This window comes from Erythrolamprus reginae, chromosome 2, assembly GCF_031021105.1.
Source record: "Erythrolamprus reginae isolate rEryReg1 chromosome 2, rEryReg1.hap1, whole genome shotgun sequence".
NCBI lineage: Eukaryota > Metazoa > Chordata > Lepidosauria > Squamata > Dipsadidae > Erythrolamprus > Erythrolamprus reginae.
The window spans coordinates 240,358,355-240,373,048 of NC_091951.1; the positions used below are offsets into that span (position 1 = coordinate 240,358,355).

At 40.0% G+C, this 14,694-nt stretch overlaps 1 protein-coding gene across 4 annotated transcripts in view; it reads left to right on the forward strand.

Annotated features, from left to right (window-relative positions):
* Positions 1-14,694, forward strand: part of TRABD2A (TraB domain containing 2A) — a 102,210-nt gene that overhangs the window by 56,392 nt on the left and 31,124 nt on the right. For all 4 annotated transcript variants that reach the window (XM_070736227.1, XM_070736229.1, XM_070736230.1 and 1 more), the window contains exons 3-4: positions 2,479-2,625; positions 12,882-13,056. In XM_070736227.1, coding sequence (XP_070592328.1) covers positions 2,479-2,625; positions 12,882-13,056 — 322 coding nt within the window. The remainder of the gene's footprint in view (positions 1-2,478; positions 2,626-12,881; positions 13,057-14,694) is intronic.

Below are 14,694 nucleotides of genomic sequence, written 5' to 3' on the forward strand. Positions count from 1 at the left end.
CCTGTAAGGAGGCTGCAGAGGTTGGGTGAGGATCAGTCACCTTCTCAGTGCCAACAGGGCTACCTGTACATGCACACCCATACATACAGAAAAGTCTTACTTTTCTGTATGTATGTGTACACTTATGTACATATAGATGTACACATCTATGTCCGTCTACTGTAGGTTTACTGTATATAAATACTCTGCTTTGATTGAAATACCCTTCAAGGCTGCCTGATGTGACGACTCATGAAAATGGCTCTTTTTGATACATTTTGCTGATTTTCCATTATGCGCACAGAACTCAGTCCTTTTAGTACTTCTTCAAAGGAAAGGGTCATTGATTGGGAGCACTGAGATAGTTCCTCACTTTTTTTTTTAATCAAGGGATTTTGGTGAAATGTATAAATTTCTTCATTGATTTTGCTTCTGAAGAGGATTTTGTGCTGAATGGAGCAGTGAAATTCCTTTCCTTTGTAAGCCAGAAATGCTGCCTGTAGCCTGCAAACATGATTATTTGTGTCAAGTAACAGTACTGCAGTCTTGTAAGTCTATATGTACAAGAAGCTTATTAGCAGTTGGTTGGTAATAAGCTTTCTTTGGCATTTCAAGATCTGTATTTCTCTTGTACAAAACTACCCGGCATCCACTAAACAGGCCATTATAGAAACCACAGCGTAGTTCTATTTCATCTTCTTGTGAAGCTGCTGCCAAATTACTACACTTCCATATTGTATCACCTAATGTATTTCTTTATATATTTTCTTAAGTGCAAAGAAGACATTTGAAACTAGTAGGAGAGGAATGTTGCTGAAACCTTTTTGTTGTTGTTCGAAGTTTTAAAAAATTACAGGCAGAGAATAAATGGTCCAAAGAGAAGGATTAAGCAGAGTTTCTCCTCCAACCAATTATTTATACAGTAGATTAATTATATTTTTCTTAAAGGAAGTTGAGTAAAAACTTGAAATTTCCAGTGCATTGAACAATTTTAATAGCATTGCAGAGCAAAACAGACTTGAACAGTAAAAGATGTGAAGAGGGCATATAAGTGCATGGAATATCTGCTGGCATCCGTTTGAACCAAGCACCCATTTATTGACTGAATATACAGATAGTCTTTAACTTACAACAGTCCATTGAGTGTCCGTTCAGTGTTGCAACAGCACTGAAAAAAGTGACTTCTGACCATTTTTTTTACACATAAACCATTGCAACATCTCCATGATCACATGATCAATATTCAGGTGTTTGGCAGTAAAGTGCCCTGGGAGGCGAGAGTAAATGTGGAAGCCAGATTTACTTAACAACCGCGTTAGTAACTTAACAACTGCAATGATTCACTTAACATCTGTGAAAAGAAAGGTTGTAAAATAGGGCAAAGTTCCCTTAACAAATGTTAAATTCAGCAACAGAAATTTTGGCCTCAATTGTGGTCGTAAGATGAGGATTACCTATTTTCCCAAATCTAACAATTTCACTGTTGCTCTGGGAAGTCTCTCATCATGTGAGCCATGGAAAGGATGTATTGGGTTAAAGGAGATGCACATTGATGCTGCACGACTTATAGAAATGTTCTTTGTTGACTTTTCCTGAATATGAGTCATGCCCAGACCTATAAGTTTATTTATTTTGTGACATTGATGATGACAATATTATTCATCAAGCCGGGTGACCCAGTGGTTAGAGTGCAGCATTTCCCCTGCATGGAAAACTCCACCTCCTAACTTCCGCGTTTTTGCGATGCTGTAGGGAAATCCCAGGAGGGGAATCCCAGGATCGCAAAAATGGGCGCTCCACTGGCAACGGAAGTCTGGAGGTGGGGTTTCCCAGCGAGAGAAACCTCAGTAAAATCGCACCATCACAAAAACATGGAAGTCCTTGAAACCCCACCTCCGGACTTCTGTGTTTTTGCGATGGTGCGATTTCGCTGAGGCTTCCCTCGCTGGGAAACACCACCTCCGTTGCCAGCGGAGTGCCCGTTTTTGCGATCCTGGGATTCCCCTCCTGGGATTTCCCTACAGCATCGCAAAAACACGGAAGTCCGGAGGTGGGGTTTCCCATGGAGAGCAGCTTCAGGGGAATCCCACCAGCGCAAAAACGGGCACGTTGGCTTGAAAAAGGGGTAAATTTTGGGCTTGCACGCATTAATCAGTTTTCCATTGATTCCTATGGGAAACATTGTTTCATCTTACAAACCTTTCACCTTACGAACCTCCTCCCATAAGACAAGGTATCACTGTATAAGTCTAAATACCATTGCTATTGCTATTATAATAACCGATTATATAAACTATTTTCTTCTTTGTATATGGCTGAATGTTTAAAACATGTGTTTAGGGTAGATTGCACAGACACATGCATAAATGTATGCCAAATGTTTATTATTCCAGTTTAATATATCTTATTTAAGAGTGAGTTTCAAGGATTGATTGGGAACTTTAAAGACTGACTGGGAACTTTCCCCTTTCCCTTTTCCTCCATTCCATTCCATTCCAGGTGATTTTTGCTTTGAATCAGACTCTCTTGCAGCAGGAGAAGCTCCGAGCAGGCAGTCAACAGATTCCTCACAGTACAGAGGACCTTATCAAGCATTACAACTGTGGAGACCTCAACAATGTCATCTTCAATCATGATACTTCCCAAGTGAGTTGCGTCTCCCCATTCCGTTGTGCTGCTCACAATACTGCTAGTCAGCTTCTCTTGTGAGATCCCTAAGGGACTGGACATTTTAAAGACAGGTTTACTTTCACTATTCATAGTCGTCATCCATACTTCTTTGTTAACACTGCAATTGGCAATTCCAGGAACATATTTGATGGTGGCATCTGATGGGCTGTTTCTGATTTGCTGGGTAACAAGGCAGTTTATACTTTGCTTATTGGATTATATATACTGCTAAAAAATAAAATAAAGGGAACACTCAAATAACACATCGTAGATCTGAATGAATGAATTCAATTCAATTCAATTCAATTTATTAGATTTGTATGCTACCCCTCTCCGAAGACTCGCGGCGGCTCACAACAGTAATAAAAACAGTATAACAATGGAACAAATCTAATAATAAAATTATATAAAAAATCCCCAACAATTTAAAAACCATACAGCACATACATACCAAACATAAAATATAAGAAAGCCTGGGGGAGATGTCTTAATTCCCCCATGCCTGGCGATATAGGTGGGTCTTGAGTAACTTGCGAAAGACAAGGAGGGTGGGGGCCGTTCTAATCTCCGGGGGGACTTGATTCCAGAGGGCCGGGGCCGCCACAGAGAAGGCTCTTCCCCTGGGGCCCGCCAAACGGCATTGTTTGGTCGACAGGACCTGGAGAAATATTCTCATTGAATACTTTATTCAAGTACAAAGTTGAATGTGCACAACAGCATGTGAAATTGATTGTCAGTCAGTGTTGCTTCCTAAGTTGACAGTTTGATTTCACAGAAGTTTGATTTACTTAGAGTTATATTGTGTTGTTTAAGAGTTCCCTTTATTTTTTTGAGCAGTGTATTTTATTGTAACAGAGGGGGAACACATACTTCTATTCAACTTAATTTTTAAAAGATACCACCCTTTTTTTTAATGCCCCTGTAATCCCTTGCATTGGGATGAAGTCAGGGCAACTGAATGGAACTGAGCATTTACTGGCTGGATGCCCTTCCTGATGCCTAGGTGGAGTTCACAGCAGATATTTTCTCTCTGAACCCAGAGAGAAATATTTGCCACTACCTAGAATTAAACTCTCAGCATCCTGATTGTGAGGGAAGAGCTCCACTTGTAAGCCATCGCTCTTTAAAAATATATAGTAAACTAGGGGGAAATGGATACAGTACTTTGCCAAATTAGAGCCAGTTTGTTGTGCTATGTCTATACAATGGCTTCCTAAGCTGTGTAGCTTTTACATGAGCATAGTGAGGTGTCCTGCATTTCCCATTTTTCTAAGTGCATTAATTTGAAATGGATGACATAATCAAAGGCCTTCTATAAACAATGAAGCATATTTATTTATTTATTTATTTATTTATTTATTTATTTATTTATTTATTTATTTATTTATTTATTTATTTATTTTATTTTATTTTATTTTATTTATTTATTTATTTATTTATTTATTTATTTATTTATTTATTGATTGATTGATTGATTGATTGATTGATTGATTGATTGATTGATTGGATTTGTATGCCACCCCTCTCCATAGACTCGGGGTGGCTAACAACAATAATAAAAACAGCATGTAAATCCAATACTACAACAACTAAAAAACCCTTATTTTAAAACCAATCATACCTACAAACAAACATACCATGCATAAATTGTAAAGGCCTAGGGGGAAAGAGTATCTCAGTTCCCCATGTCTGACGGCAGAGGTGGGTTTTGAGGAGCTTACGAAAGGCGAGGAGGGTGGGGGCAATTCTAATCTCCGGGGGGGAGTTGGTTCCAGAGGGCAGGGGCCGCCACGGAGAAGGCTCTTCCCCTGGCCCCGCCAAACGACATTGTTTAGTTATGTTATAATACCTTTTGGTATTTATAACCACTGATATGTAGCTATTTTAGGTAGATATTTAGCTATTGTAGGTAGTTCTCACTGAATGACTGCTCTGTTTAGCGATTGTTCATAATTACGACAGTGCTGCAAAAGTCACCTTACGACTAGTCTTTGCACTTTATTTATTTATTAAATTAAATTTGTATGCCGCTCCTCTCCGTAGACTCGGGGCGGCTCACAACAGTAATAGAAAAACAATGTACAATACAAATCTAATAATTAAAACTAAAACTTATGACTGTTACAGCATCCTTGCAGTCTTATCAAGATTCGGGCAGGCTTAAACGACTATTGCAGCATTCTGTGATCACATGATCATCATGTGCACATTTTACATCAGGCTTTCAACAAGCATCGTCAGTAGAGCGCAATGAAATTACAAGTCACGTGATGTCCCGTTTAGCGACAGAATTGTATTTGCAGAAATGTACTCTATTACTATTCCATACTTTTATTTTATTTTTATTTTTTAAAATTCAATTTGTATGCCGCCTAACTCCCTAGGGACTCTAGGCAGCTCCCACTAATGAAAATTTTTATTATCCCAGATAAGAACGAGGATGGGAGATCAATATGAGACTTAGATTTAAACGATTTAGAATGGAAATGCCATAGAATAGGGGTCTAAACGATTTAGAATGGAAATGCCATAGAATAGGGGTCTTCAACCTTGGCAACTTTAATAGAATAGAATAGAATTTTATTGGCCAAGTGTGATTGGACACACAAGGAATTTGTCTTGGTGCATATGCTCTCAGCGTACATAAAATAAAATATACATTTGTCGAGAATCATGTGATAAGACACTTAATGATTGTCATAAGGATCAAATAAGCAATGAAGAAGCAATATTAATAAAAATCTTAGGATATAAGCAACAAGTTACAGTCATACAGTCAACATGGGAGGAAATGGATGATAGGAATGATGAGAAAAACTAGTAGAATAGAAGTCTGACAGTGTTGAGGGAATTATTTGTTTAGTAGAGTGATGGCGTTCAGAAAAAAACTGTTCTTGTGTCTAGTTGTCTTGGTGTGCAGTGCTCTGTCGCGACGTTTTGAGGGTAGGAGTTGAAACAGTTTGTGTCCAGGATGTGAGGGGTCAATAAATACTTTTCCCGCCCTCTTTTTGACTCGTGCATATACAGGTCCTCAATGGAAAGCAGGTTGGCAGCAATTGCTTTTTCTGCAATTCTGATTATCCTCTGAAGTCTGTGTCGGTCCTGTTGGGTTGCAGCACCAAACCAGACAGTTATAGAGGTGCAGATGACAGACTCAATGAGCAGATGGTCTCTTGAGTAGGAAATACGTTGAGAATTGCAGGGAGTTTGCAGAGTTCTCCAGCCAGGGAGTTGAAGTCCACAAGTCTTAAAGTTGCCAAGGTTGAAGACCCTGCCATAAAAGAAATATACCTCTGTCTCTGGATTTTGGGAGAGTACCCTTCACATACCCATCCACTATCTTACAAAAAAAACCCCACCAGCACCACCATTATAAATTGAATACTAAAGGCACCATGTTAATGAACAATTGTATTTAGTTTTCTCTGGAATGCTGAGTATTCACCAAGCTGTCAAAACTGTTAGTAGCAGCTTGGAACAGTTAATCCCCAAAACCAGCCTCTCAGAGCTTTGATTAATAAGGTTTATTAAGAAGAAGCTTATAGTAGCAAGAATTCTGGCAAGTAGTCGGCTTTTAAATGAGAGACCTCTGCATAGCAAAATAAGATGAGAAGTCGCTGGTTGTTTTGACGTGCTTTTCAGGATGTGGTAGAGATAATTTGCATCTGCTATGGATGTTTAAGTATTATATTTATACTCTGTTTTCATACAGTGTTGCTGTGATTTGAGTGGCACATCTCTTAAATATGGAGTCTCACCATTATGTGTGGAGACAGAAGAATATGGGGTGAACATCCTGCCTCTGAAGCAACTTGTTTTTCAGGGAATATGGGAAAGAGCCCTTCCTATACTTGCAACATCTGATATAGGAAAAGTTTCTATTTCTCCTCCAATCCAAGATACCGGCTATCCAAGAGGCAGTCAGCTAATCACTGACAAGCCATGTGCTTGAAATGTTTGGGCCTTGTTCTGTCGGGCTCTCTGGTAGAATCCTCCCAAAAATTCACAGGTACAAATTTCAGACACACACACGTTTGAAAATTCAAAACAATGTTCTTTATAACGAAAATTCATTTAAACCAAGCCCTCTTTTGGTATAGCAAAGAGCACACCTCTCCAACCAAACTGGTAATTTGTACAAGTCCCTTATCAGTTCTGTGATACTTATCTTGCAGCTGTGAGGCAATTCACAGTCCTTCTTCTTTCACAAAGTGAAACACACTTTGCTCTGATTTAGTTTCAAAGTGGGGAAAAATCAGCACACAAAAGGTCAAAGTCAGTAAAGCAGTCACGAAACACAACGATCAGATAATCCTCCACAATGGCCAAACCCACAGGCTGCTATTTATGGCAGCCTCACTAATTACCACAGCCCCACCCAACCACAGGTGGCCTCATTTTCTTTGATAATAATCTCTCAGTTGTTGTTGCCTATGCATCGCTCTCCGCATGCGTGGCTGTATCATTAACCCTTGTTCTGAATCCAAGGAGGAGCTAGATAATTGATCTCCTTCTGAGCTGTCTGCCACACTCTCCTCCTCCATGTCACTCATGTCTTCTTGGTCAGAGGAGCCTTCATCAGCAGATTCCACTGGGGGGGGGGCAAAACAGGCCTGCAGCATGTGGATGTCTCCCCCACATCCATAGTCCTTGGGGCAGGAGCTGGGCCAGAGCTAACCACAACAGGCCTCAAGACCTTAGTATTTGAGAGTCTTATACACATGGCTCCCCGAGTAATCTCATTTACTGCCTGCCCTTAAAGGTATGCAGTGCTGGTGTGACTCTCTCCAGTCATCAGTAAGGGGGAATCATGTAGCTTTTTTTCCATCCCTGGCATATTTCAACAGTCTCCTGTTAATACATGGGTTATGCATGTGCATAAATTACATTCTTAAAAAAAATAAACAAAGGACCAGATTGCTAGTCTCAACTGAAACTCACCTGACCTGTTTCTCATCAAAGCTTGCAAAGCAAGGGGCTACCTTTGAAAAGTGTTCAGAAACTTCAGATCATGCAGAATACAACTGCGAGAGCAATCATGGGCTTCCCCAGGTATGCCCATGTTAAACCAACACTCCGCAGTCTGCATTGGTTGCCGATCAATTTCCGGTCACAATTCAAAGTGTTGGTTATGACCTATAAAGCCCTTCATGGCATCGGACCAGAATATCTCCAAGACCGCCTTCTGCCGTACGAATCCCAGCGACCGATTAGGTTCCACAGAGTTGGCCTTCTCCGGGTGCCGTTGACTAAACAATGTCATCTGGCGGGTCCCAGGGGAAGAGCCTTCTCTGTGGCGGCCCCGACTCTCTGGAACCAGCTCCCCCCGGAGATTAGAACTGCCCCCACTCTCCTTGCCTTCCGTAAACTCCTTAAAACTCACCTCTGCCGTCAGGCATGGGGGAATTGAGGCATTTCCCCCCCTCCCCCGGGCCTATACAATTTATGTATGGTATGTCTGTGGGTATGTCTGGTTTAATAATGGGGTTTTAAAATGTTTTTTAAATCTATTAGATTTGTCATGAATTGTTTTTTTTTTTTGAAAAAAGTTTATTAGATATTTACAATAAAATCACACAACTACAATACATATAATACAACACTATGTACACAAAGATTTAAATAGAGAGAAGAAAAAAGATGAGTAAAAATAGGTGTGAAAGAAATTAAGAGAGAAAAAATAAAGCACTCTGCTTTATCAATTACATTTTTGATATGTCATGAATTGTTTTATTGTATGCTGTGAGCCGCCCCGAGTCTACGGAGAGGGGCGGCATACAAATCTAATTAATAATAATAATAATAATAATAATAATAATAATAATAATAATAATAGAGCCAGATAGTGTTCTGGCTGAATGGGAGAGCTGGACCCAAGAGAGCCTGTGCTGTCTTTCCCTTTGGCAATGGATCTTCATGACATTTCTCAATAATTTCAGAGTGAGATAGTTCTAGTTAAAAGACACAAAGGACATAAATCATGCCAATTGCCAGGTGTTTGGCCATCTTCTTTCCTCTGATCTTAAGAGTTACATGTATTATCCACCTGAAGAGAGCAGAACCGATCCTGACAGTTTAGAACAGTGATGGCGAATTGGGGCGCGAATGCCACAGGTGGCACGCGGAGCCATATCTGCTGGCACACGAGCTGTTGCCCTAGCTCAGATCCAATGTGCATGTGCGCGCTGGCCAGCTTATTTTTGGCTCACACAGAGGCTCTGGGAGGGTGTTTTTTGGCTTCCAGAGAGCCTCCGGACGGATAGGGGAAGGCGTTTTATACCCTCCCCCCCCAGCTCCAGGGAAGCCTTTGAAGCCTGGGAAGGGTGAAACACGAGCCTACTGGACCACCAGAAGTTGGGAAACAGGCCATTTCCAGCCTCCAGAGGGCCGCCAGGAGTAGGGAAGCTGTTTTTGCCCTTCCCAGGCATTGAATTATGGATGTGGGCATGCAATAGCGTGCACCCACACTCTTTCAGCACCCGAGGAAAAAAAGGTTCATCATCACTGCACTTGTAGATCAGTTTCATGTCTAGCCACAAGGATCTTCCTATACTCCTCAAACCCAAAACATCAAGGGGTATTCAATCATCCATCTCATGGTGATATCAGCCACAATATACACATGGAGTGTCTATACAGATTCTCAATCATCCAGGCCATGGTTGTCCCAAAGGTGCTTTTCCAAAAGGCAAGTGAATTTTCTTGCATTTTTCCCCCTTGAAGATGTTTCACTTCTCACCCAAGAAGCTTCTTCAGTCCTGCTGAATGGTGGAGGACAGAAGGATTTATATTTGGATGATTGCCAAGGAGTATAAATCCTTCTGTTCTCCACCATTCAGCCAGTATCGAAGAAGCTTCTTGGATGAGAATCAAAACATCTTCAAGGACAAAACCAAGACAGTCCAGGTCCCTTTGGAAAAGCACCTTTAGGGCAGGTATCCATGGGGCTTCATTAGTAGGGCTTCACTGCTGTTTAGACCAAGGGTCTCCAACCTTGGCAACTTGAAGACTTGTACAAGCTGGCTGAGGAATTCTGGGAGTTGAAGTCCACAAGTCTTAAAGTTGTCAAGGTTGGAGATTCCTGGTTTAGACCACAATCCCGGACACTACCGCCACAATGCAAATATATCAACAGACATAGGGAGAAAAAGACAGAGCAGGGCTAAACTTTGTCTCTTCTCATGTCCCACACATTTTCTCCCTCCAATTGAATTGTAGCAAACAATAATCCTATTTTCTTTCAGCAAAATATTTTGTTGAGCAAACAAACACTGGAATGAAAAAGTGCTTAATGGCAGCTGTACCTTGATGCATCCGAGTTTGATTTACAAGCCTCAAGACCTTTTTTTTTACTACAATAATTGTTTTTTTAAAAAAAAGAAATAAACACTAATACAAATTACAAAAAAAACAATAAAAAGAAATACTGCAGATAAAGGAACAACACAGGGAGAAAAATATAAAAAGTAAGAATATAACAAAGAAAAATAAGTTTTTTGATGTTTTTGCAAGGAGCCACAGTCTATTGCACAAGGAGAGCAGAAAGTTTTATCACTGTAGCTAGTAAGATTCCCCTTGGGGATATTTCGGGGTGGGCACTTGATCATCTATGTCTTCTTTTGCCAAGCAGTAAAAGCAATACAAATTGAATATTTTCACTGCTGCTGAATTTTGCTTTGGCAGGTCAGCTTTTCAATGGGCAATCTATTACTACTAATATTGGGTTTTTATTATGGCTCCTAGCTATGTGGGTCTATGTGGGTAGGATGTTCTCTTCTCCTGTAAGAATGGGGAATATTAGCGTAAATATTCTTTTTTTTTTACAATGCTGAGCAGTCTTCCCTCCCTTCTTCCTTCCTTTAACTGTTCTCTTTGGTGGAAGTACTGTTTCCTTCTTTCTATTTATCTATTTCTGTTTTTATAATAGATTTTTTTTATTGCCCAAGGGTGATAGGACACACAAAGAATTTGTCTTTGCTGCATATGCTCTCAGTGTACATAAAAGAAAAGATAAGTTCCTCAAGAATCATAAAGTACAACAATTAATGATAATCCAGGTACAAATAAGCAATAAAATCAAATTAGGAAACCAGTAAATATGAATTGTAAGGATACAAGCAACAAAGTGACAGTCATACAGTCATTAGTGGGAAGAGGTGGGTGATGGGAACAGAAAGAAATGAGAAAATTAATAGTAGTGCAGGTTAGTAAATAGTTTGACAGTGTTAAGGGAATTTATTTGTTTAGCAGGGTGATGGCATTCAGGGGAAAAACTGTTCTTGTGTCTAGTTGTTCTGGTGTTCAGTGCTCTAGTCTATAGCATCGTTTTGAGGGTAGGAATTGAAACAATTTGTGCCCAGGCTATAAAGTGTGTGTAAATATTTTCCCTGCCCTCTTGCAGGATACAGGTCCTCAAAGGAAGGCAGGTTGGCAGCAATGTTTCTTTCTGCAATTCTAATTATCCTCTGAAGTCTGTGTCGGTCTTGTTGGGTTGCAGCACCAAACCAGACAGTTATAGAGGTGCAGATGACTGACTCAGTAATTCCTCTGTAGAACTGTATCAGCAGCGCCTTGGGCAGTTTGAGTTTTCTGAGTTATTGAGGTCATACTTATTCTTAGTGATGTACAAAATATTGTGATCTCAAAGTGATCTATTTTGATCTAATCAGACATGCTCCAGGACTATTCCAACCAGTCCCAAGGTGTTTTGGCTTGAAATAAGGGTGCTTTTGACACTAGAATATTTCCAGAATGGTCCTTGGGACTTCTGTACAGTTGGAACATTTTTTTTTAAAACCTGAAGCAGCAGTTTTGAGTTCAAAAAAGGAAGTTTCAAGTGCAAAACAATTTAAATGGATCACTTTATTATCCTGTCATTTGCAACGCGATGAAGAAATTTGACCTTGCTGCTTGAGCAAATCAGAGGAGTAACCCCCCTGTAGGAACAATAACTCTAGTGTTCTATTTACAAATGAAAACTATTTATTAGAAGATCAATATCCAGCGTAATCTATCTAGAGCTGTCTTTGAAAATAGGATAGCTAAACTGATATGAAAAAGTTCTGCAAGAAGTTAATATGAGCAGCATTATCTGTTCCGTACTTTGTACTTGTGCCCTTCCAAACTGGTTCTGGATAGCTTGGTGAGCATTTGAATAAGCACTGCACAAATATCATAGCCTCCATTCTTCCTCTGGCTATAGTCTTTTATATGAGCCTTCTGTCTCTTTCTTTGAAATCATGATTTCTTTGAAGAGCCAGGGTGGCGCAGGAGGTAGAGTGCTGTACTGCAGGCCACTGAAGCTGACTGTAGATCTGTAGATCAGCGGTTCAAATCTCATCACCGTCTCAAGGTTGACTCAGCCTTCCATCCTTCTGAGGTGGGTTAAATGAGGACCCGGATTGTGGGGGCAATATAATATGCTGGTTCTGTTAAGAAGTGCTATTGCTAACATGCTGTAAGCCGCCCTGAATCTAAGGAGAAGGGTGGCATAAAAATCAAATGAATAAATGAATGAACGAATGAACGAATGAACGAACGAACGAACGAATGAATCAATCAATCAATCAATCAATCACTCAATCATAAAAATGCGATTCTCCCAAGTTTCTGAGAATATGCTTTGTAACTGTAGCTTATTCAAAACCTGTTATACCCTTAAAATCAAATTTAAGTTAAATGGTTTTGAAAATCAAAAGTACGAGTTAAGAAATTGGTGATGCTGCTGATTCACAATTTTATTTACTCTTATCCACCTGCTTCTGCACATGCGCAGAAGCCCCAAACCACAAAACATTAGAGCCGTTCCAGGAGCGTGACCAAACGGCGATCACTTCCAATTTGGCAATGGTTTTATAGAACCAATCCAAATCGGGAGCAACCCACACCTGCCTTTGCTATATTTTCTTTTATTTACAAAAAGCAAAATTGGACCTCAAAAATCAAAGCCCAATCCTGGAGAAATGCAGTGGTTCTAATGAAGTGAGGCATTGTGGAGCTAAGCACAGTCGATATTTTTCTGCCTGTTACAAGAGTGCTAGAAATATTAAGAATGAGCTAACTCCAGCGTTATATAAATAGATTTCCATTTCCAACTCTTATTTCCTTTTCCTCTGCATAAAACCTCAAGTTTCCCAACTCTCTGGAACAAATCTGTGGGACGTGCTGGGACACGCTAGGAAGGGAGACAGATTTAATCTCCTATGTTGTATAATCTTCTTTCTTTCTCATAGGTCCCAAATTTCATCAATGCATCCCTGCAACCTCATGAGCGCATCATGGCTCAGGAAATTGACAACTACTTCCGCCATGAGCTTATCTACAAGCGGAATGAGCGGATGGGCAAGCGAGTGAAAGGTTTACTGGAAGAATATCCAGATAAAAGCTTCTTCTTTGCATTTGGAGCTGGTAGGTATACATTTTAGAAGTCTTTTAAAAGATAACATGGATAAATTAATTTTTGTTTTAGTAATGTGGAAACATCCAATTCAGAACATTGCACCTTCAATGCACAGAATAGAACAGAACAGAATTCTTTATTGGCCAAGTGTGATTGGACACACAAGGAATTTGTCTTTGGTGCATATGCTTTCAGTGTACATAAAAGAAAAGATACGTTGGTCAAGAATCATGAGGTACAATACTTAATGATTGTCATAGGGCACAAATAAGCAATCAGGAAACAGTCAACTTAATGTAAACCATAAGGATACAAACAACAAGTTACAATCACAGTCATAAGTGGGAGGAGATAGGTACCGTAATAGGAATGATGAAAACACTAATGGTAATAGTAATAATAATGCAGTGAATAGTTTGACAGTGGTGAGAGAATTATTTGTTTAGCAGAGTGATGGCATTCAGGAAAAAACTGTTCTTGTGTCTAGTTGTCTTCCTCTATAGCGTCATTTTGAGGGTCGGAGTTGAAAAAATTTATGTCCAGAATGTGAAGGGTCAGTAAATATTTTCACAGCCCTCTTTTTGACTTGTGCAGTATTCAGGTCCTCAATGGAAGACAGATTGGTAGCAATAGATTTTTCTACATTTCTGATTATCCTCCAAAGTCTGTGTCTGTCTTGTTGGGTTGCAGAACCAAACCAGACAGTTATAGAGGTGCAGATGACAGACTCAATAATTCCTCTGTAGAACTGTATCAGCAGCTCCTTGGGCAATTTGAGCTTCTTGAGTTGGCGCAGAAAGAACATGTGAGACTTGGTGTATCCCAAGGATCAGTTTTGGGACCTTTACTTTTTAATTTATTCATTAATGATCTGGATGTAGAAGTAAATAGTGAGGTAGCAAAGTTTGCTGACGATACTAAATTGTTCCGGGTAGTGAAAAGTGAAACTGTTGGGAGCTCCAGAAAGATCTCTCAAAATTCAGTGAGTGGGCAACAAAGTGGCAAATGCATTTTAACCTAAACAAGTGCAAAGTTATGCATATCAGGCCAAAGAACCCCAATTATACCTACAAACTGATGGGGACCAAGCTTTCTGAGACAACCCAAGAAAGGGATCTTGGGGCTTTGGTGGACAACTCAATGTAGACGTCAAGCCAGTGCGCAGCAGCAGTAAAAAAAAAAAGCAAATTCCATGCTTGGCATAATTAGGAAGGGAATCGAAAATAGGTCGGCAAGTGTTGTATTACCTCTGTACAAATCGATGGTGAGACCACACTTGGAGTACTGTGTACAGTTCTGGTTACCACACCTCAAGAAGGATATAATGGAACTGGAAAAGGTGCAAAAAAGGGCAACAAAAAAGATCAAGGAAATGGAGCATCTCCCTTATGAAACCAGGTTTAAGACGGCGTTTAAGGGGTGACTTGATCAAAGTGTATAGAATCATGCATGGCATAGAAAAGGTGGATAGAGAAAAATATTTTCTCTATCACACAATACTAGGATGAGGGGGCACTCCCTAAAGCTCATAGTTAAAAAAGTGAGGACAAATAAAGGAAAATATTTCTTCACCTGGAGGGTCATTGGTTTATGGAATTCACTTTCAGAAGAGGTCATGACAGCTGTCAGCCTGGATAGCTTCAAGG